This window comes from Ctenopharyngodon idella, chromosome 13 (genome assembly GCF_019924925.1).
Source record: "Ctenopharyngodon idella isolate HZGC_01 chromosome 13, HZGC01, whole genome shotgun sequence".
Lineage (NCBI taxonomy): Eukaryota > Metazoa > Chordata > Actinopteri > Cypriniformes > Xenocyprididae > Ctenopharyngodon > Ctenopharyngodon idella.
In genome coordinates, this window is record NC_067232.1 from 32,494,358 (window position 1) to 32,517,962 (window position 23,605).

Consider the following 23,605-nt stretch of genomic DNA (forward strand, 5'->3'; position numbering starts at 1 on the left):
ATGTACATTTCATGTCATTTTAAATAAGATTACTAAAGCAAATTATCTTACCTTCTTCTCACACCATGTGCTCCTGTGACCATGTGTCAGAACAGGACGTCCCGCCTTTAAATGGTGCTTGATGGTGACTCCCACACCTTACTGGACTGTTCTTTGGTACTTTCTCAAACTTTCTAATTGGTTGTAATCATTTAAAGAAAAATTTACTAAACATAGGGCTTAAGAAAACTTTCCGTTGCCTGAGGGCAACACTGTGCTGTAGAGGGTTAAAGAAAAAAAAGATGACTAACTTGTAAGACTAGCAGTTTATAATATTTTTATCTTTCTTTCTTTTTTCAAGATTATAGGTTATATTCTGGCTATTATCTTCTGCATCATAGCAATCATTTGGGTGAGTTGGGAAACAGCAGAGACAAAGAAGAAAGATGTGGCAAGTCCGATGAGCAACGCTAAAAGCGCAGATGAGACAGCAAGACTCTTAAGTGGCAACCTAGCAGAGACAAAGACAGTCACGAAAGACAGGGCAAGTCCAACAAACATTCAGATGAGCAACACTAAAAGCGCAGATGAGGCAGCAAGACTCTTAAGTGGCAACCTAGCAGAGACAAAGACAGTCACGAAAGACAGGGCAAGTCCAACAAACATTCAGATGAGCAACACTAAAAGCGCAGATGAGGCAGCAAGTCTCTTAAAGACATAGGATACAAAACTGCTCTGATGTCAGTGCCATCAAATGACATCAGCTTTTGTTTGTCTTGTGACCAAAGTTTGGATGTATCTTTTTGAATGAGACCTGACTTCATGAGGGGATCAGCGGAAAGATTTTCAGTGAATAACAGATAAAATTTCACTCTCTTCCTCATACAAAATATGCCATCAGAGCACTTGAAATGCAGCAAGTTATTTGGACTATTTTTGTACTGATTGTTTTATTTTTAATTTTTATAAACGACCCATAAAAAGAGAAAGATCCTTTGCAAGCTGCAGAAAGATGTAAATAATAGAGTTCTGGTTTGTATGTTCCATTCATGTTCTCTTCCAAAGATTCTTTTCCTGTTTATGATTTTTGTTTTATTTGAGAGATTTTTTTATTGTGTTAATTTCTATTTGTTTCAGTTAAATGATTGTCTGTTGTTTTTAAAGCTGCTGTCCGTAACTTTTTTTGGTTAAAAATGATCCAAAATCAATTATTGAGCAAGTACAGTACATAACCAGCCAGTGTTCAAAACTATCTCCTTACTTTAACCCGATTCACAACGGTAAGCTTGTAATAATGTTTTATAATCTGATACTGGTAGGAATTTGCGGGAAATACGAGTTTGCTGACATTTGTCTTTGCATCAATACGTCATGTCTGTAAACAGAAAGAAGGAGTCCTGGCTAGTTGGCTATGTCGCATGTGTGGATGCTGCTGGTGGTGCATCAGTTGTAGCCTCTTCTTGCAGCAGCTGCAATGTATTTAAACTTGAGATGGTGGCTTGTAATCCAGAAAGTTCAAAACGACAATCATCATCAACAACTGTGGTAAAAAAAGTAAAAGACTTTAATCTTCCTTGCTGGACAGGTAAGATATTTAAATGGTTCACTGGGTAATAAGGTTACAGTAGCACATGTTTTCGCTTAATCCATACAGTTATGGATAACGATAATACACACTAAATACACGTAGTCACGCAATGTTAATGTTTTTAGCATTAACAATTCGAGAACAAAGTAAAACAATAATAATTTAGCTGCAGCTGCACCTCAAAACATTAGATTCATCCGCGCTGAGGAGCTGTGCCGAAGCACTACCCACGTAAAGATAATTCCACAAATCACTGCAATTGCAGGTTTCAAACAGAGATGGCGACAAAGAGGCAAAACTTACGGACTGCAGCTTTAAAGGAACACTCCACTTTTTTTGAAAATAGGCTCATTTTCCAACTCCCCTAGAGTTAAACAGTTGAGTTTTACCGTTTTCGAATCCATTCAGCCGATCTCCGGGTCTGGCGGTACCACTTTTAGCATAGCTTAGCATAGTTCATTGAATCTGATTAGACTGTTAGCATCTCGCTCAAAAATGACCAAAGAGTTTCGATATTTTTCCTATTTAAAACTTGACTCTTCTGTAGTTCATGTACTAAGACCGACGGAAAATTAAAAGTTGCGATTTTCTAGGCCAATATGGCTAGGAACTGTACTGTCATTCCGGCGTAATGATCAAGGATCTTTGCTGTCGTACCATGGCTGCAGCAGCCGCAATGATATTACGCAGCACCTGTGACTCCCTGCTTTTGCACAGGGTGCGTGCCTTGCAACCTTGGAGACATTTGTGAGAGACGCTGCGTAATATCATTGCGCCTGCTGCAGCCATGGTACGACAGCAAAGTTCCTTGATTATTACGCCTGAATGAGAGTATAGTTCCTAGCCATATCGGCCTAGAAAATCACAACTTTTCATTTTCCGTCGGTCTTAGTACATGATTTAACTACAGAAGAGTCAAGTTTTAAATAGGAAAAATATTGAAACTCTTTGGTCATTTTTGAGCGAGATGCTAACGGTCTAATCAGATTCAATGAACTATGCTAAGCTATACTAAAAGTGGTACCGCCAGACCCAGAGATCGGCTGAATGGATTCGAAAATGGTAAAACTCAACTGTTTAACTCTAGGGGAGTTGGAAAATGAGCCTATTTTCAAAAAAGTGTTCCTTTAACTTTCATTTATGAATATGTATAAAACATCTGTCCTTATCAAATGTTAAAATATCTTACATTGTTCATTTGTTCATTTGGATATGATACTGTAAAAAAAGACAAAAAAAAAAAAAAAAACTTTTACAAGTTGTTTAAAATTATCTAATTTACAACTTCATTTAAATCTGACAGCTTTTCTTGTGTTTGGGTTTGAATGATTTTTTCAGATTTGTTTTGGTGGCTAATCTACATCAGCAACAGCAAGACATTTTATACAAAATCCCCCTGATCAATTATATTACGCCAATTAGGAATAATCATTCTGTATGAGTGCTGGCTCATGTGGCGAGCAATAAGGAGGTGGACCACCTGGCCAAGCCGGCCAAATCTGCATTAACTGATGTTATTTAGTTGAAATATTTAGATAAAAATTCTCATTTTTCTGTACTTTTCTGCGTTTCACTTCTGTATAACTTGAGTACTATCTTTCCCTTGAAAAAGTTAAAAAGTGTCATTGCAGTACAGTGAGTATTGGGGGCTCTTGTATGATAAATTGCTGGTGATGAAAAGTGTAAATAGATTATGTATACTCCTGCATGATTCTTATGTAACCTCTATGTTAATCTTTTTAAGAAGTGTAAAGATCTGCTTTATGGCATTGTGCTGTCATGATGTATTATAATGTTGTTTGTTTTCTTTTGTTGGACAAACAAGATCAAAATTAGTTCAGATGAATGTCATTGAATTTCTAAACATTTTATTATTACTCATTATTCATATTACATTTTTTTTTTTTTTAAATATATAATCTAATATTAAACATACTCAAACCTGTACTTTACAGTGATTTTTGTCTCTTGGCATCAACAAAACCACATAAAATCTTTGTAACATGCAGTATTGCTTTAATTTTAAACAAAGTAAAGAAAAGCACAGAAGCCCGCACACCATGTCCTTTGAGAAAACGTCCTTCAATCAGAGGCGATAAAAAAACAAATTGCTCATTGTGTACTAAAAAAGTGCACAGTCCAAAGACAAAGTGTTTTGGATACATGTTCATAAGCAAGATGTGTGCAGGCTTTTGTGCTTTTTTGTTAAACTTTTTGTGCCCATGCACCAAAAGAATCATATTTCAGTGTTTGAGCGGTCGTTGGCACCATTTGTTTCTCTTGTTTAATTTTAAACAAATGCTTGTTGAAGGAAATACCGGCACTTGCGATACAGCGAAAGAATGCTATATACCACAGACAAAGAGCCTGAGCCTGGCATGATACACGAGCCAGAACCAACTCCTAAACCAACCACGTCTGACCAGGTGCGTGAGCCAGCTCCACACCACCCCCTCGTATTCCACCAATATTCTCTCAATGACGTAGCCTATAAAGGGAATATTGGTGGAATTTGAGGGGATAGTGTGGAGCCTTGTCCCATCAGCTAAGGTGAGTGTGCATGAACTGAACTCTGAGGATATGGTGGATAATAGCAAGTTAAAGCATGTTTCATCACCCAGCACCGAGTTATGGATGTGATGGAGGTAAATATACTGTCTTCATGTTGTTTCTTTATGTTGTTTCAATTTAGAGATTAACTGTGAAATTATCACATATTTTAATCAATTTACAGCACTAGTCAGGATATTAATTAATATGTCTCAGATTGTGTTCATCAGAAAGAAGAAAGTCATATAGCTACACCTAGGATGGCTTGAGGTTGAGTAAATCTTGGGACAATTTTCATTTGAAAGTGAACTAATCCTTTAAGGGCTGTAGAAGAGAACAACACAAACCACTGAACTTTCAAAAAATACATTCATTTTAATTTTTATGTGCTCCATTCCTTTCAGATGAGTTTCAGTACAAGCTCTTAGCATTGATTCATTACATTTGGTTTCTGCACATGATATTTCAGTAACACTTTACAATAAACTCCCATTAGTAAACGTAAGTAAATGCATAACTAATATTAAAATTACAGTGAGCAAAACATTTGTTACAAAACAGTGTTTAATAATACAGAGCAATACAGTTTAATCTTTTTATAAAATAAAAATAAATATACAACTGTTTATTGTTAGCTCACGTTCGCTCAGGTGCATTAAATGATATTATCAGATAAAATTTTTGATTTCAATATATTACATACATACAGGCCTACATAATATATAACATACAAGATTAATAAATGCTTTAGAAGTTCAACATTTTTGTTCTTGTTCAAGTTAACAAATGGAGCTTGTGCAAAATGTTACAAATATTTTTCATAGCAAATGTGAGGAAAAGTATTGCACTGTATAGCTATGTTAAACAAACTACTATACAACAAGTTTAAAAAAGTTTTACTCAAACTTTACAGATATAAATGTGATATTTTACTCAAACTATGCAACTATACAGGATTTATATCAAAACGAAACATCATTTAAGGCAGTCCATCAGAGTTGATCAGGGTTTTACTCGGTCTTCTGATCAGTCGTGGCTTCATGTTGTGTCTCGACTGTCTTCACAGCTTCACAGTCAGTGGAAATCTTCCTCTCAGCGTCTTCAGATCTCTGATTCACTGGCGCCTGTATGTAGAGCTTTCCATCATCAGCCATGGAGCAGGACAATCCCTCAGGATTCACTCCTTCAGGCAGGTCAAACACCCGTCTGAACTCCTGGATTCTGCACGAGTACGAGCCTTTCCCAGGATCCTCCTGCTTCTTCTGGGTCTTTCCGCAGACCTGCAGCTTCCTGCCCACCTGCCTGACTGACAGCTCCTCCGGGGAAAAGTCGCGAGTGTCCAGCGTCAAAGCAAAGCGGCTTCCGTCTTTCTCCACTGCGCAGGAGACTGGATAGATCTCCTCCTGCTGCATCTCCTCAAAGATCTCGTGCTGCAGTTTCTCCAGGCTGCTCCTCGCCTCCTGCAGCACTTCTGCGTGTCTGTGAAGAGCTGTGATCTCCGGCCAGAGACTGCGCACTGGCCACTCGGTTCCCATCAGTGAGCTGAAGGAAGGCTGGAATCCATGCAGGCTCAACATGTTCAGGGTTTTGTGTTCTCGAGTCTCTCTGGTGTCGTCCACTCGTGAGGCGTTCAGATTTGACTCGAGTGCTGCGAGTCGCTCGGCTTTATACCGCGTGATCTTCAGCACCAGCAAGTTCATGAACTTTCCAGGTAGTTCCGGATTCGTCCAGTGGGGGGCAGAAGAGAGAACTGATGACGCCACACCTGTCACACTCTTATTTTAGATGAGGATTGGACATACTAGATATGTTAGACTATTCAGATTTAATAGACAGTGATGGCGTCATTTTCTTTTTAGATTATTACAAAACTTTTGACAAATTGGAACACAAATTTTTATTTCAGGCTCTACAAAAATTGGCTTTGGCGATTCCTTTTGCAGGATGGTCCATTTGCTATACATAAACGGAAGCAGCAAATTAAGTAATGGTACTTCCAACCCTATCTCACGGCGAATTCGTACTAATTCGTACGAATTAACCAAGTGGTTAAATCGTACTGTATCGTACGATTTCTTGTTCGCGTTGAATAAGCGTGACCCAACTCTCCATTGGAAAGCATCGCGATATTAAACAGCAGTTACACGTGCCACATCTCGGTAAGTAGTTTGTCATATGCTGTCCTAATGTCCTAATATAATGTTCTATATAAGTCCATTATATGTTATGTATTAATCAGATCGGCTCCATAATGCTCGCTGGATTTTATCTGCCATCTCTTACCATGTTTTGTTCCAAAAAGTTGAACATATATCGCTAGCTAGGGTGATTAAACGCTAGAGTTAGCGTTAGCTAGCTTCGATCAGTTTATTACGTTCATATTGGTGGAATTATAGAAGTAGTGACCACCACTGTACTTCTATTACTATTTTGAAGTTTTAGCTCAATAACGGCAATGCTTAGCCTACTATGCTTTTACCATAGTTACTGTGGTAATTGGTAGTATAAGTACAGTTACTGCAGTAACTGTGGCTGTACCTTGATATGTGTAGTAAAAGCACAGTTATTGCAGTAGTTGCCATGCTGTTAATACCTTTTATTTAATATGCAAAAATTGTAATTCAGCATTTCTTTTTCTACCTTGCAGTTACTTCAGATCCCACACTACTCCATACAGACTTCCTACAACTTATTAACCCAACGGCTCTTTTAAGAGCCATCTCTTGCAAAAGCTCTCTCTCTCTCTCTGACACTCACTCACTCACTCACTCACTCACTCTCTCTCTCTCTGACACTCACTCACTCACTCACACTCTCTCTCTCTCTCTCTCTCTCTCTCACTCTCTCACTTACTCTCACACACTCACTCAAACTCACACTTGCACACACACACGCACATTATTGCTGTCACCTTTTATTCCTACCCAATGCTTTACTTAGGCCTACATTAATTATAGATTTTTAGGGACATTACATCATTTTCTCACACACAAAAGCATGGCACCTGGAGCCACAACACGGCAGTGTACTGTTTGCTATAAAGAGATCGGCAGCGCCTCCAAATCATGTAAACATTGTGGAATAACAGTTAAACAGAAGAAAAGTCTGGAACACCAAAAACTTAAATTTAATTACCAATGGGCAGCCAAATTAAAAAAAGATGGAAATATTTGCAAAATCATGAATTCTGTTGACTTGATTGTAAGTTTTATTTTAATATGACTTTTTTTTTTTTTTTTTTTTAAATTGAAACAAAAAGCCTGTTAGCACTAAAGTGAGTTTTTAACTTTAATGTATACTCTTGTTTAAAAACATTTTGTTCTCTCTTCTCAGCTCCATAAGTTGGAATTACTAGGTGTCTCACCGATGCTTTTTATCACAACACAGAAAGGCCAGCACCGCTCTACAAAAGTTTTAGTTAAAAGTGCGTACATTCAGAGCCATCCCTCAGTTCCAGTTATGCAGAGGCTTTATGAGGCTGTTACAAGAGGTATTTATTTGTACATTTGCATTCACAATTTGAAAAGCTTTTCTCATTGTAATATCTACTCATTTACCCTTGTCTCCAAAAGATTGTTATGATGTCACACTAAATATATGTTTTATAGAGTGCATGTAGTGGCATAACTACTGTTAGTGTTTTATTAGTATTCATCTATAGATTTAAATCATAACTTCCTCTAAAATTATTATTATTATTATATTATAATTAGGAAGGATTGTTGTTATCAGCCGTAGATGAGTGTCAAAATAATGTCAATTGAAGAAAAGTTGCAACACTCGCCCTAGAAGAGAAAAAAAGTTTAAAATTAGTAACATTTTAGCCATTGTTAAGGCCTTTGTCAAGAACAACTATATCACAGAATGCTTTACACCTACTCACAATCACCTTTAGATATTTTGGATGTCCATGTCACCAAGTTTGGACAGTCGTTAAGTACAGACCATTACTGAAAGTCTGGGATGCAGAAATATTTTTCACCCCTAGAACAGGCAAAAATAGATGTATTTATAAAAAGTTTCATCACCTGTAATTTATGCAATGTCATGTATGCAATATATTTCTCATGTGGGGATTGTTGTATGTTTGAAAAACATCAAGAGAACTGAGAACTTGTATATGCGAACATTGTAGTGTCAAAAGACATGAGGATGTTAGTAACCCTGTAGCACAATATTTCAAATAGCATTCACATTCTATCTGTGAGTCCTTTTATTTTCACATTGAACAAGTTCATTTATTAGGCCTGGGAGGAGATATTGATGTGAATCATAGGTCCAGGGAAACTTGGGATTTTTACTTTAGATTTGTTGTTTCCCAAAGAGCCTATTTAGGTAATAGGCTATGGTATGTTTTATTGAAATTTCTCTTTTTCCCTTTTGATCTTGTAAAAAAAGCCACTCCCACAGTTAGTAGAGTACACCTGCTGCTGATTGTAAGAATGTTTAAAGCAGTGTGTGATGAAGTTGTTTTTGATGTCTAATGAAGGCCTTGACAGTGGCTAAAACGTTGCTTGTTTTAAACTGAGAGGCTGTTTACATGACACTGTTTTAAACTGAAAATGGAAACATTTTATACATTTTGCATTTTGTCCATTCATTTACACGACAACGACATTTTGGGGCATGAAAACAAGCTTTTGAAAATGGGATTTTAAGTGCAAGTTTTTGAAAACAATGCCTTTACAGTCACCACATAAACAACAAAAATGTGAATTTGTGAAAATGGTGACATCATGGTAATGCGTATTACATGTTCACATGTGTATTACGTGTTTCTTTGACAAAGTGACACCAACTACTGGCCTGGAAGTGAATAAAGTTTTTTTTTTTTTTTTTTTTTTTTCCTTGAGTGTTGTACCTTTTCTTCAATTAAGATGAACATATGTTTTTTGATAGTACCTCCTCTTTAGATGGTTGAGCATATCTTTTTAACCCTTTTTTTTTTGTCAAAATAATATCCATATAGCAGGAATTAATATTTAGCTATAATATAATACATGTTATGTGGTTAGTTAATATCATGTATTCAGTTAAGCTGACTCAATGAAATTGTTCTTAATGTAAGCAGTTTCTGCTCATAATGACTAAAATATAAGAAATGTATGTGACAGTTTTGAATTACAATCCAAATTTGGAGTCATCTGAAATCTTTGCAATTGTCAGTGTTACCTGAAATCTTCGGAAAGACTGGAACTAGCACAATCTGTAGTTGCTGTTGTTAAAATCAGGAAAACAAATGAAAAAGAATTAACATAGCTGCAGTTCATTGCATTTCAGGCAGAAGACGATCAGGTATATTTCGTACTACTTCATCAGATACCATTGTTTGTATAGATGCAGTGAGTGAATGCTAATTTATATGATGTGTGTAATCTAGATTCACATTATCAGGAAGGCTATTCTAGAGTCGAGGAAGCAAATGTGAAAACGCTCTACCTTCTTTAGTTCTATTCTATGTACTATCAAAAGATTTGTGACCTAAGAGCGTGATGTATAGCGTGATAGAAGATTGGTTAAATACAAAGGATCTAGTGCAGGTGTGCCCAATCCTGGAGATCTACCTACCTGCAGAGTTCAGACCCAACCCTTATCTAACACAACTGTATTTAATTATCAAGTGCTCCTGAAGATCTTAAACCAGGTTCACAATTTGGCCACCTCGGACAAATTTTAGAAATACTAAAAGATTCCTCTGATCCTAGGCTAAAATATGTAGTCTTTGATTGTTAGTTTGACATGTTCACTGACAGGACATTGCGATCAGATTTTACCTCAGACAAAATTGTAGCAGTGTCACACAATCCTGCAGTGTGACTTCTATGACATCAATCAAATTGTCTTTATTTTTCAAGACAAGCCATGATCAAAATTAATGTTAGAAATTTCTTTGTTAGCCACCATTTCAGTCTTGCATGTAATGCAGCTCACAGTCATCAGACGTGTATGGGTTGATGTAAAACTTCAGACATATTTTCTTGTGCACGTATTGTAATGTGTCTTGGTTGCTGTGCGGTCTGTATATTTAATTAGTGATAGTTTGATCAGAAATGGAGCTGAACTTTACTGTTCAAAAAGTTTGGACACATTATTATTTATAATGTTTTTGAAAGAAGTCTCTTATGCTCATCATGCCTGAATTTATTTTATCAAAAATACAGAAAAAACTGTCATATTGTGAAAATCTATTACAATTTAAAATGTTTTTTTCATATTAATATACATTAAAGGTAACACTTTACAATAAGGTTAATTAGTTAACATAAACTAATAATGAACTGCACTTATACAGCATTTGATAATCTTTGTTAATGTTAATTTTAACGTTTACTAATACATTATTAAAATCAAGAATTGAATTTGTTAACATTAGTTAATGCACTGTGAACTAACATGAACAAACAATGAACAACTGTATTTTCATTAACATTAACGAAGATTAGTAAATACAATTACAAATTTATTGCTCATGGTTACTTCATGTTAGTTAATTAATTAACTAATGTTTAACTAATGAACCTTATTGTAAAGTGTTACCACTTTAAAATGTAATTTATTCCTGTGACTTCAAAGTTGTATTTTCAGCATCATTACAGTCTTGAGTGTCACATGATCCTTCAGAAATCATTCTAATATGATGATTTTCTATCAATGTTGGAAACAGTTGTGCTGATTAATATAATTTTTTTTTTTTTGAACCTGTGATATTGTCTTCAGGATTCAGTGATGCATAAAAAGTTTATTTATTCAAAATAGAAATCTTTTCTAACAATATATGTCTGTACTGTCACTTTATCAATTTAACATGTCCTTACTGAAAAAAAGTATTAATTTCTTTATTTCCTTTTTTTTTTTTTTTTTTAAAGAGAAAAAAAGTATATTGTTGCAAAAGATTTCTATTTTAAATAAATGCTTTTCTTTTTAAACATTTTATTCTTCAACGAATCCTGAAAAAGTATCACAAGTTATAAAAAATATTAAGCAGCACAACTGTTTCCAACAATGATAGTAAATCATCATATTAGAATGATTTCTGAAGGATCATGTGACACTGAGACTGGAGTAATGATGCTGAAAGTTCAGTTTTGCATCAAAGATATAAATTGTTTCGTATAGTATATTAAAATGGAAAACCATTATTTTTTGTTTTAATTGTAATACTATTTCACAATATTACAGTTTTTTTCTTTACTTTTGGTAAAATAATGCAGGCTTGATGAACAGCGAAGAGCCTTTTTTTTTCAAAAACATTAAAATATTAATGTCTCCATTTTTGACCAGTACTGAAGATCTCCAGGAACATGATTGTGAACCCTGAGCTAGAGCATTATAGGCAAATAGGCTGTATAGGTAAGTTAAGTAGCAGTATTTTATAAATTATACAGAATGTGTTGAGATATATATATATATATATATATATATATATATATATATATATATATATATATATATATATATATATATATATATATATATAATGGTTTATAATGAATATGTAATTGTGTATATTTTAAGTTAAATACTGTTCTTTTTTCTTAACCCTCTACAGGGAACAACCCTACTTCTGTGTCCAACACCTCTGTGTCCAGTGACCCCGCATCTGTGTCCAACACCTCTGCCTCTGCGTCCAGTGACCCCGCCTCTGTGTCCAACACCTCTGCGTCCAGTGACCCCGCCTCTGTGTCCAACACCTCTGCGTCCAGTGACCCCGCCTCTGCATCCAGTGACCCCGCCTCTGTGTCCAACACCTCTGCGTCCAGTGACCCCGCCTCTGCATCCAGTGACCCCGCCTCTGTGTCCAACACCTCTGCGTCCAGTGACCCCGCCTCTGCATCCAGTGACCCCGCCTCTGTGTCCAACACCTCTGCGTCCAGTGATCCCGCCTCTGTGCGCAACACCTCTGCCTCTGCGTCCAGTGACCCCGCCTCTGTGTCCAACACCTCTGCGTCCAGTGACCCCGCCTCTGTGTCCAACACCTCTGCGTCCAGTGACCCCGCCTCTGTGTGCAACACCTCTGCCTCTGCATCCAGTGACCCCGCCTCTGTGTTTAAAAGCTCCACCTTTTCAGCCAGTGACCCTCCGTCTGTGTCCAATGACCCCGCTTTCGCATCCATCAATTCCACCACTGCGGCCAATCACCCTGCATCTGTGTCCAGCAACTCCGCCTTTCAGACCAGTGGAACTGCTTCTTTGTCAAATGACCCCACCCCTGCATTTAACGACCACACCTCTGTGCCCAACGACTCCACCTTTACAGTCAATATTTCCAATGTGTTCTACAAGCCAATAAAGAGAAAGGGGAGACAAATACATAATGGTAATGTTTCCTTCTTTGTAATGCTTATTGTTGAACTACATTCAGTTCATTTGAAAATTAACACATAACACTGAAAAAAAAGACTAATCCAGTTGTAATTATGGATGCATGTTGTTGCATTACAGAATGTTCACATAGCAGCCAGGATGTGTACCATGGAGAGGTTGTGAGGGAGAGAGATAGGGAGGTTGGTCAGAATAAAGAAGGAAAAAAGCCACTTCATTACTACTGTTTATTCCTCTTTAAAACCTTCAAATGAATTGTAATGTTACATGTAACTTTTGCTACTGAAACAGTAAGTTAACAGCACTGGTAACTGGCAACATCCCTAAACAGTTTCACTGACCAGTAAATTGTCCAATTATATTATTGTTAGGTTGACAAGTACATGAAAATAACTAGCATAAATCAGTTATTTTATTCCTTGTGCTGTTTAGCTTGAAGTATAATGATGTAACAGATCTTGATACATTTTTTTTGTCTGTCCGTTCTTTAAAGGGAAGAAAAGAATATCTTTTTCGTTGGCAGCCTTGCACATCTTGGTAAGTACAGACATTTTATTTGGTAGCTTATTTGACCGTATTGTTCTTCTAAGACAGTGGTTCCCAACCACATTCCTGGAGGCCCACCAACACTGCACGTTTTGCATGTGTCCTTTGTCTGACATTTTAGATCTTTGAGTCACTACTAATGAGCTGATAACCTTAATCAGGTGTGTTTGATTGAGGAGACATGCAAAATGTGCAGTGTTGGAGGGCCTCCAGGAGAACCACTGTTCTAAAAAATTGTACTCATCCATGAACTTCAGGGTCATTTTGACCTAAATTTTACAGGGGTTGGACAAAATAATCTGAACACCCATTATCATAGGGGTCAATATCATTTGTGAAGGCTCTGGTGAAAAAACAAACATTACAATTTGTCTTTTTTTAATTTTTTTTCTGTTTATCTTCTCTAGTTTGAATATCAATGCAGTGTAAGTGGTTTTCAGCAGTATTTGGTACAAGCCGTGTGTAAGATGGGCGATATGTCAGACATCCAAAAAGAGCAAATCTTCAGAGCCCATTTAGCATAAGCATCTGTAACCTTAACCGGCCAACTGGCAGATGTTCTGATAGATGACATTCAACAGGAAACTATTCAATAGTTGTATAATAAGTTTGGAAGCTGTATTTAACACAAATTTTGGTATAACACCTTAATAAAGAAATATTGCATTATTATTTATAATTATCATATATTGCCCATTATGTATGTATGTGTGTGTGTGTGTGTGTGTGTGTATATGTATATGTGTGTGTATATATATATATATATATATATAATTTTTTTTTTTTTTTTTGCATTATTATGTGTAAATTGGTATTTATTGTTTCATTTGCACATATAGGGCCACTGATACCTCTTTCATTTGATCATAAAACATTCATTTTTGTTAATTATGTAATTATTTTGTTAATTGTTAATTATTAATGCCATTTGAAGAAACAGGCACATGAGAAATGTTGCTGGTCATATAATTATTGCCAGCCATCATTCTGACACAACGTTTAGTGTATTTATATTATTATATTTCATAACAATACTTATGACTAAACTATTGAACTATTGAAGTGAAGGACATGAGTCAAATTGAGTCAAATTCTCATTTTTCCATTGTTAAACTAAACTTTCCTATGAGCGAATTGAATGGTCAAAAAGACTGGGCACATCTTTTGACAGGGTGATTTCAAGTTTTTATAACAACTACTGTCTTTCTTTTTTTTTTCTTAGTGGCAAGAAGTGGCGGAGTACATGGGTGTCCGAGGATGCTGTACAGTAGTTTGCGAACTATTTGCTTCTGTTTAAATTCATACACATTTGACATATCAGTGCATATAATGAAATAAATACAAAATATGAGTAGTAATTGTGTTTCAATGAATTTGTTTTAACAAATACATTGTACTTGAACAGTGGATGCATGCCTATGTTAATCTTGCAAAACAGCAAAGCATCTATCATATAATACATCCTACAATAAAGTATTGTGTTCTAAAATGAAGTGTTTAATGTTGTACATTAAAAATGGGGTTTCATTAAAAAATTATTTTATGATTGATTTGTAAGAAAAGTATCCTGATTCTTTTAATAAAATGATGCAGTAACATTGATATAACATGCTGTGGTAAATACAGTAAACATGCCATGTTTCAGTTACTTGTTAGGAATGCTGCAAAAATCATTACAGGACTGTAGTAGGTTATAATTCTACAGACACTTTTGGCACAACTTTGTCTAGGATATGTACTAGGGCATTATCAACATGGATCCTTTACTGCATTAGAAAATAGAACATACACCGTACCGAGGAAGCATTTAAGGAAGTGCAAGAAGATGAGGATAAAAAGGTAATTTTTTTCAAATTACAGAAGGTCTTTTATATTGTAATTATTTATATTGCATGCATTTTTGCACCTTGATCTATGTCATAGTAACAATATGTACCTTGTTATCTCAGTGAATGACATATTGGCCTTGTGTAATATTGCAAGGTGTGTCAGACTGTGTAATACTTTCTTAAATGTAACGAATATCTCAATAATTCCACTACAGTAGAGCAGCTTTGAATAGAATTTGAATGTCATATTTGAATTTTTTTCTGTTTATTACTGAGATGATTGCTTTGAATCAATCTGTTGTATAAAGCACTACAACAATAAATGTGACAACTTCTGTTGTACATATAAGTTGGATTAGTTGTTTCAGGTTCACCCATTGCCACTGTTTAAAAAACACAGATATATAAAGAGATAATCAGTATGTAATATAGCCATATAAGTTTTTAACATTTTTGACAACTGCTTGTGGTAGAAATTCCCACTGTATGCATAAGCTAGGTAAAACTGCTTCAGTCACCACAGATCTCTGTTATCCTCTGGTGGCCCTCACTCAGTCAGATGGTGTCCCAGCCCCTGTGATCACTATAACTTAGGAATTAAGAATCTCTTGTGCCTCACTATCTTGTTGCACAGAAGTAAGCAGGCAGGACTCCAGACAATGCCCTTGACGTGTTAATTCACAGCCAGGTGTATCTCAGACAAATCACAGCGAAATAACCACTGCATGTATTTATTTAGAATTATGCATGTAAAACATATCATAAATATTAATGTTGCAAAGTAAAAGTGATTAAGTTTTGATTCTTTTTATATATATTTTTATTTTCATTTCATCAGATCAGAGTCTCACAATACCCATCAAAAACTGATACAAGCATAATGAAAATATGGAAAATAGGAAAAAGATAAAATTCTAGAATATAAATGTGACTCAACGTAGTTTGTTGTACATGATGAGGAGAATACATATGTGTAGGTTTTATTGCCCTTCCACCCCCTGGGGCCCAGTAGCGCCCCCTTGAAGAGCAAAAAAATGCATACTTTGAATGACTGTAAATCAAAGTCTGATTAGTGTATTTAAAAGAAAATTTGCAGGACAACTCTTTATGGTGTGTTTAATAAATAATGTTAGATACAGCTTCCTGACATTTATAGAAAGGTGGTATAAATGCGTTTTAAAAAGTGTGCATAGTAAAATACAAAATTTCAGCCTATCTCTTAAATATGTCACAGAGGTTTGCCCAATGAACATATTTAAATATCCATTGATTCATTAAAGATGGAATTTATTTTATTTAATAAGTAAACGTTTTTAAACTACATTACCCATAAGCCTCCGCCATTCTGTCGGTGGAACGTGAAATCATGGCGCTGATACTTGTAGTTCTTTGAAGTGTGTGCTTAGGCTTAGGGTTAGGGTTAGGGTTGTGATGTCGATAATGGGATAATTTCTCTCAACATAGCAACGTGGTATTGTTAACTGAATGTATAACTGGCATAATATTAACAGCAAAACGTAGTTTGCAACACGAAGCGCTTTTTAATAGGTGTTTAAAGATCGACCAACCAGAGCGGTTCCTGCCGGTGCTGTGGAGCCAATGACGAAGCAGTGCAAAAGAGGCGCCATGCACACGTCTACATATATGGTCAATTACGACAGAATCTTCCGGTTTTATATGGCGAATTTATTAACGAGATGAATGCATAAGACTCCTATAAAAATATATTTGGTTATGTTTTATACATTTATAATTTCCCATTAAACGTAAACTAGCATTTTTAAACGATAGCTTCCTTTGTGTGGTTAACCTGATGTAGAAATAGGCTTTAAGTAAGGCTCTTCCAAGCAAGGGCCAAATGGTTTTCATCCATTGCATACACCATGGGGTTAAGTAATATTTATTAAATATATTAATTAAATTACACATATTAAATACATAAACATTTACCCCCGGTTTCACAGACAAGGCTTGGAATAAACTGCATGTTTGAGCTGTTTTTAGGCTTTTAAAAAGATGTGGCACATGTAAGCTTCTGAAAACAGTCTTAAGCCTGAAATAAGATCCTGAGTTTGAATCATTACACACAGATCCAATAGTACTCACCTGAAATGGGCTATAAATCAGATTAACCAGTTGTCAATCAGTCTATTAGGGCAAGGATGAAAAAGGACCTAGGTAGGCATTTTAGTTACATATCAGCTCTAGAGCAAAGCAGTTTAGCACATTTATTGGACAGGTCACTGCAAACACATACAGTACATGCATTTTCAAACATCTACCCCATTACATAAAATCTTCAGCACACTCATACTGAAAACAATAAAATTGGTTGGCAGGTTCTCTGTCTGAATTTGTTATGAATTTAGTACATTTTGGTAAAACAATGTACAGATAGTCATGAATATTACAGGTTTGTTACATCAAGAAGCTATTTTACAATAAATAATAGTGCAAGTAATGTTTTACAGTGTAATTTTTACCATGTAAATTATGAAATTTAACAGTAGGATTACACATTTACACAACACCTTGTCAGTGTTTTATCAAGTAATATAGACAGCTAAGATTTAATGGAAATTAAATGAGTATCATAAATTAGTGTATGTTGCTCAGTTTTTCCACAGTAATGATTTACAAAGTTTTTAAATTTCAAATGAAACTTCATCTTCATCCTCCTCCTCATCCTCTGAACCATACTGGATATAATCCTCATCCATGTCAAGGTAATCATCATCTTGCAGTTTCTCACACACCTCACAATTGTCTAGGACACTACCATACAGTTGCTGAACCGAGGAGATGTGACTTTTTAGGTAGCATAGTTTTTTCTGTAGTAGAGCGTGAAGTCCCAGAATTCCACTTTTGGAAAGTCCAGAGTCCTGTTCTGTAAGTAACAAAAAACAAAATTATAAATCAGTCATTTTAAGGAGGTTCTATTCTGCTTTAATTTTCTGCAAACTTTACAGCATCAATTAACTTATTCACCAGTTGAAGAAAGTGATTATGGATTATTAACAGAGATTCAGTTAAAGAGCATGATATTAGACATATTGATGTTAATATTGTTTTTAACAAAATTAACAGAAAAGTATGTAGTGCTTACTGTTCTTTTTTATATCAACAGCAACATGACATGAAAGGTCATTTAGAAGAGATAGATCCTTTTTGAGGCTTTTCCAGTGATTCCTGATTTCATTCAGGACAATGCACTCCTCTTCGGTAAGGCGCTTCAGCAGCATCAGTTGGTCAAAGGCCCTTTTTTTGGTGACAAGATTATCTGTGAAGATATTTCCAAAAATAATGACATGGATAGTGTATCAATATACTTTGTACAAAGGTGTTTAAATATATAATTAAAAAATAAATATAAATTAAACAAGCATTTTGTCTGACGTTTGCATGTATAAACAGAAACAATTATCAAAGCTACAATTTTTATGAATGTATTATTATACATTTCATTAATGACAACTCATTTATATTCATCATATCTATCAATATACTACAAACTTATTTAATAAGTTTGTAGTATATTGATAGATATGATGAATATAAGTTATGATGGATAAGTTATTGTATTTGGTCTTGGGGGAACATGCTGCTGAAATCATGCAAGATGTCCTGCTGCACAATAGGTATACACAATATCCACTGCAAGCAGATAAGCTGCTACATACTGTAAATACAGTACATACATTTGAATGAGTAACATAACATACCACGCTCATCCAGTACCCATGGCCATGCATAGCTCTCAGATGCCAGAACTGTGTCAGCTGACTGCAGCTTTTCAGGTGCTTCCCTGTTGTACTCATCTACAGCTGCACTAAATTTGGCCTTTTCCTCCAAAATTTTTCTACGGAGTTTGTGTCTTCTTTTGTTTCCATCTGAAAAGACAATGCAATGCCATAATATGTGCAATTTAAGACTCTTTCTTAAATTTAAAAAAAAAAAAAAAAAAAAAAAATTATATATATATATATATATATATATATATTATATATATATATATATATAGGCAAAAAAATTCATTCAGAAAGCAGTTTGCAAAATACTGTACATATTTGTTAAAGTACATAACATTTATTTCTTTCCCAAAGTTCTTCAGCTTAGTGCTATCCAAGGTCTCACTATTATAAAACACCACAACCCAGTGTTGAAATTGTTAAAAGGGCCTATTATGTAAAATTCACTTTTACATGGTGTTTGAATGTTGTGTCCCCGTGTGTATAACCAACCACCCTACAATCATAAAAATCTATTTTTTTATAATCCCCATAAATCAGAAGCAGTGTCTGAAAATGCACTGTTCCAGTTTTCTCCCTACTGTGACATCATTGTAGGGAAAAGCCCCATTCACTGGCAATGATCTCTGCACTATTAGCATAGATCCTGCCCTGAGGGAGCCGCACACAGTCCGCCATGTTTATACCCTTGCTAGAGCAGATAGTGATATAATGTTTCAGCTATTCATACATTATAACTAATCTGTTGATGGCTGTAATTATGAATATCTGTGGTTAAAAACTAAGCTCAGAATCGATCCAGAATCGTTGGAGAGAGAATCGCGTTGCATTGTTTTTTTCTCCCACCCCTAGTATGACCAACACAATATTAGGTTAAACAAACTGTTCCTGTAGGCCAGGCCTATATGCGTAACATGCCAAGTTGATGCTTACTCTGAAGACTGCTTTACTCTCTCGCATGTCACGTGACGTGACCAGAGTGTAATCGCAGCCTTTGCATTTAAAAAATCTTGTTTTATCATATTGTGATATTATCACAAATGCAATTAATCGTTCAGCCCTATTTGTGATCCAACTTTTCATATCCAGAACATGCAAGTACCGTACCTTATAACGTGTGTTTTCGCAAATCGCCTTTCTGAATGTGCTAATGTGGCTAAAGTTACCATTGTCTCTAACTGTATTCACAGAGACCAGAGCTTGTTATTTTTAACCCGAAAACACTCACTGTCTATAATTCTGAAGCACACTTTTAGTACTTAAAAACAAAACTAATGACATAGCTCTGATCTCTGTGAATACAGAGACAATAAGTTTAGCCACATTAGCCATACAGTATGGTAAAAAAAACACACACAAACATTCACAATATATAACGTGGTACTTACATGTTCTGAATATGAATTTGGATCACAAACAGTTGGTATTAATCTTTTTGGGAATTTTATTCACTGTATGAGATTCTTCAGACTCCAGTTATTGTTGCTGGAGTATCCAAACTAGCGCAAGCTATAAAAGGCTACACACTCTTTTGAAAAGGGAGTGAAAGCAGCTGATCATTTGTATTTAAAGAGACACATGAAAACACCATGTTTTTGCTCACACCCAAATAAAACATACTATAATAAATAATCCCTGGGATATTTTGAATTGAAACTTCAGACACATTCTTTTATTACATCTTGTAAAAAAGGTGGATAATATTTCCCCTTTAAGGCCAATTCACACCACACAGATTAATGCCAACAAACACCAACAATCAAGCTGGCCGTTAGATTTAGAAATTTATGAAAATAACTGCCCCAACAGACACCAACAAATGCTGATTGAACATGTTGAGACAGGTGAAAACAAACACCAACAGACTTGATGCATTTGTTGGTGTTTGTCTGAGCGGTGTGAATTGGCCTTTAAAAGCTTTAAAATTATTTAATGTTTAAAATGATCTAACCTGTTTGACGGTAAAGATCTCGCTTCCTCTGCCTGATGCTCACATAAAGAGTCTCAATTGTCTTCTGGAGTCCCTGTTGACTGCTTGCATTCTCCTTACTTGTTGCTAAATTATTGATAAAATATGCTTTTACAATAGAAATAAACATGTACATTATGATTATAAGGATGAGGCTTAAAATTTAAAAAAAGTAGAAACAGAAAAGTCATACACAACACTACAGTCAAAGTTCTGTTACTGAAAGGGTTAAAACAATAAGTACAGTGCTAAAGTAATCTAAAATATGCCTACCTGTATCAGCCCACTGCTGGATTTCACTGGTCCAGTCTTTAAGCGTGTCATCGGTTACTTCAAACTCTGTCTTTAGTGCATCAAGGTTTAGGGACTCCTCCTGAATTTGTGCTTTTGTCTAATGAACAATACCATAAAGTGCATTTGTTAAGAGATAAAAACTAATGACAGATGCATACATGATTAATGACCCTTTTCAAATGGAAAAACAGGATATACATTTTCTTTTATTAATACATAAAGTTGGTCTTGGAATTCACAGTTTTGACTTTATAGTTGCCACTTGCCTACTGAACCACAGCAAATACTACATCAAAATTAAACACTAAAAGACTACAACTGTCACCTGTAAAAGAGAAAAGCAATTTAGAAACATACCTTTATTAATCTTCGGGACAGCACGTTTGCAAGGTTGTCAATTTTGCGTTGATTCCATGCCATGGCCTGGATAGTAATCATGTCTGTCCTAGCTAAACAATATAAAATAATATAAATAATCGATAGCTCCCATTAATGTTGCATACCATTTTTTCCATTTTGGTTCGTTTAGAAGACTGATATGAAAATGATGTTGGACTTGCATTAACACCTCTAGGGATGATCAAGTGTCAGGTAAAAGTTTAATACTAATGCCATTTAAAAATGAATGGATTTTTTGAGTCCCATTTAGTAACTTTGCATTGTATATGTTTGTAGTTATGCACTTACCTCCTTTGGTCATGTATTTACTGCATATAGCAGTTCTCGACAAGAAGCTGTTTACTTGTTCCACCTCTTCACCCAAGGTGGTGCCTGCTCCTTCTTGGTTTCGGCCACCCCACTTAATCTTGTGCATGGAGATCAAATATTTAACAAATAAAACAACCACATCTTTTAGAATATACACACAATTTCACAATTACTGATCATAAATACACAAGTCACAAATTGGTACCCTCATGTTCTGGAAAACAGTTTACCTCACATTTCCAAGAGTGGGCCTTTGCATGCATCACTGACAGGAATGGCTTCATGTGCAGGAGAGGAGAAAGCTCTGGACAATCATTAACAACTCTCTGCAGGTATGGCCAGTACTTGCATATTACGTCAGTGCACATGAACTGAACATTCCTTGGAGTCAGCTCCTTTTGGAGAAACAAAGGATATGCAAATATTTCCCCCCTCATCATGTTCAGACTTCTCAGCAGCACACCATGCCGACAGACAGCCACCTCCATCCCCTCCTCATCCAGCTTGCTGATTTTCTTTGGGATGGACTCCCGTGCTGCAGTCCACTGACTCGATCCACAGACACCTTTTCCAGCGGACTATCAAGAGGTGAAAGAAATGTGATGATCCAACAACATTGTATTAAATGATGTTTGTGGACAAATGTCTAAGGAAATATGTGGGGTGAAAAAATGCCAACAGACATTTCAAATGACCACTAGTTGAATTTTTGCTTTACTGCAAGCCATGCGAGATAGAAAGATATGACAATTCAATGCATTGGTCTTAATTTTGCTATTGGGTTTACATGAATATGTCCATTGCTATTTTTTGTTCAGGAAATACAATTTTAGAAAACACTATGACAAAACAATACAACCTACGTGCTTTGTCTTCTTATTAATGTAGTCCACGAACTTGGAAACATCTTCATCCTCACAGACAAAGACACCCTTGAACAGACCATGATCTTCAGCCCTTGAATATAATTACATAATTATTTAATGAAAAGCTAATTGGCATTAAATATCTTTTTAATGCTTTTCACACTGATATAGAATTTCTCCTACCCTCTTTTGAAGCGATACAATTTCCTGTTACCATCTACTGACACAGCAAGCATAAATGGAGAACAGGCTGGACAGTCAAACACTTTCAGTCCACAGAGCTGATCAATTTCGAACTGGCAGTATCTCCATTCGAAAAAACTTCTTTGAAAAGCATCTGTGCAGATCTTTCCATCCTGTAAAATAACACACACACAAAAAAACATAAACCTTGTAAGAAATAGCTCACTTCCAAACATGAAAAGAAGAAAAAAGGAAATGATTCAGTAGTTCATTCAATTAATACTCGGCCAAAGAACTCCGTCCGCTGTTCCAATAAACTGATGAAGGACTGTCTAGAAAGTCCAGGAGCAGTCAATTTCATGTGGTCATATGACACAAACACATCAATTTTATACAGTGTTTCACAGCTTGCTGTGGCAGGCCAGTAACCAGACTTGATCAGTTGTGGGATGCTGGTCGTTCTGCTCATATGGCATGTTGAGCATGTGAAGGTTGGCAAGCTGACATTGTAGCGACCTATTGAAATAATGTATAGTATAAAAACAAAATAATCAATAATTTTTTTTTTTTTTTTTTTTTTATAAATACACTGGACTCACCATCAATTCCAATGAGAATAGCCTTTTTACCTCCTGACACCACAATGGTATCAGTGGCACAGCTGCAAATTTGATCAGGTGTCGCTAGAGGCAAAAGGCAATCTGGAAAAAAAAAAAAAAAAAGTAAGGCTAGAAAATTCAACCTTTACCAAAAATACCATAGCTGCGTTATTATTATGATTACATGGAAATTCACATGATAGATTCACATGAAGGTATTATAAATTCTAAAACAACTGAATTACATGCCTTTTTCCTCAAAATGGAATTGGCCGTCAATATCCACCTTCACCAAAGTTGATGGGGATATGGCCCGAAAGAATCCTTCTACATCTGTCTCTCGGTTGTGCAGTTTCCTTTCATGGGCCAAAATATCGCAGTCTGCACAGTACAGCTGTTTAGGAACACAGTCTTTACAGCGGA

The 23,605-nt window shown here is 35.6% G+C and overlaps 6 protein-coding genes across 19 annotated transcripts in view; 3 read left to right on the forward strand and 3 right to left on the reverse strand.

The window, feature by feature from the left end:
- The window catches only part of LOC127524567 (uncharacterized), a 121,992-nt gene that overhangs the window by 42,939 nt on the left and 55,448 nt on the right, over window positions 1–23,605 (forward strand). The gene's annotated exons all lie outside the window — the stretch shown is intronic.
- Window positions 1–23,605, reverse strand: part of fbxo9 (F-box protein 9) — a 165,845-nt gene that overhangs the window by 36,225 nt on the left and 106,015 nt on the right. The gene's annotated exons all lie outside the window — the stretch shown is intronic.
- LOC127524571 (uncharacterized) overlaps window positions 1–23,605 on the forward strand; it is a 92,229-nt gene that overhangs the window by 31,256 nt on the left and 37,368 nt on the right. The window contains exons 5-6 of one of the 11 annotated variants that reach the window (XR_007933091.1): window positions 91–156; window positions 341–602. The exons of 6 other annotated variants lie outside the window; for them this stretch is intronic. Coding sequence is in view for 1 of the 5 variants with exons in the window: in XM_051916210.1 (XP_051772170.1) it covers window positions 341–700 (360 nt within the window). In the remaining 4 variants the exon portion in view is untranslated. Of the gene's footprint in view, window positions 1–90; window positions 157–340; window positions 701–23,605 lie in introns of those variants that run through there. 4 more of the 11 variants (XR_007933089.1, XR_007933093.1, XR_007933088.1 and 1 more) reach the window with 4 other exon arrangements.
- Window positions 4,473–5,778, reverse strand: LOC127524577 (heat shock protein 30-like). The gene has a single exon (XM_051916217.1). It carries the CDS (start codon window positions 5,692–5,694, stop codon window positions 5,128–5,130), a length of 567 nt encoding a protein of 188 aa, XP_051772177.1. The 5' UTR covers window positions 5,695–5,778; the 3' UTR covers window positions 4,473–5,127.
- On the forward strand, window positions 5,920–14,592 carry LOC127524568 (polycystic kidney disease protein 1-like 3). Of its 3 annotated transcripts, XM_051916197.1 has the most exons (7): window positions 5,920–6,276; window positions 6,765–7,318; window positions 7,451–7,607; window positions 11,399–11,467; window positions 11,667–12,434; window positions 12,933–12,976; window positions 14,208–14,592. In XM_051916197.1, the coding sequence occupies exons 2-7, from the start codon at window positions 7,115–7,117 to the stop codon at window positions 14,280–14,282; spliced, it is 1,317 nt and encodes a 438-aa protein (XP_051772157.1). In that variant the 5' UTR covers window positions 5,920–6,276; window positions 6,765–7,114; the 3' UTR covers window positions 14,283–14,592. The 3 variants fall into 3 exon arrangements, with proteins under 3 accessions (XP_051772157.1, XP_051772158.1, XP_051772159.1); XM_051916198.1 differs by lacking the exon at window positions 11,399–11,467; XM_051916199.1 differs by lacking the exon at window positions 6,765–7,318.
- Window positions 16,772–23,287, reverse strand: LOC127524566 (uncharacterized). Its single transcript, XM_051916193.1, has 11 exons — window positions 23,183–23,287; window positions 22,584–23,099; window positions 22,398–22,491; window positions 21,765–22,112; window positions 21,514–21,631; window positions 21,184–21,275; window positions 20,806–20,923; window positions 20,515–20,619; window positions 18,537–18,704; window positions 17,921–18,094; window positions 16,772–17,701 (listed from the first exon to the last, which is right to left on the reverse strand). The coding sequence occupies exons 2-11, from the start codon at window positions 22,817–22,819 to the stop codon at window positions 17,460–17,462; spliced, it is 1,695 nt and encodes a 564-aa protein (XP_051772153.1). The 5' UTR covers window positions 22,820–23,099; window positions 23,183–23,287; the 3' UTR covers window positions 16,772–17,459.

Excerpts from the sequence above, each read along its gene's own strand:
- LOC127524568 (XM_051916197.1), top strand. The coding sequence starts at position 7,115 with ATGGCACCTGGAGCCACAACACGGCAGTGTACTGTTTGCTATAAAGAG. Across the intron at positions 7,608-11,398 it reads TTATGAGGCTGTTACAAGAG|TACTGAAGATCTCCAGGAAC; the intron begins GTATTTATTTGT and ends ATTTTTGACCAG. Across the intron at positions 12,435-12,932 it reads GGGGAGACAAATACATAATG|GGAAGAAAAGAATATCTTTT; the intron begins GTAATGTTTCCT and ends CGTTCTTTAAAG.
- LOC127524577 (XM_051916217.1), bottom strand. The coding sequence starts at position 5,694 with ATGTTGAGCCTGCATGGATTCCAGCCTTCCTTCAGCTCACTGATGGGA.
- LOC127524566 (XM_051916193.1), bottom strand. The coding sequence starts at position 22,819 with ATGTTTGGAAGTGAGCTATTTCTTACAAGGTTTATGTTTTTTTGTGTG. Across the intron at positions 21,276-21,513 it reads TAAATACATGACCAAAGGAG|CTAGGACAGACATGATTACT; the intron begins GTAAGTGCATAA and ends TATATTGTTTAG. Across the intron at positions 18,705-20,514 it reads AGATCTTTACCGTCAAACAG|ATGGAAACAAAAGAAGACAC; the intron begins GTTAGATCATTT and ends TTGTCTTTTCAG.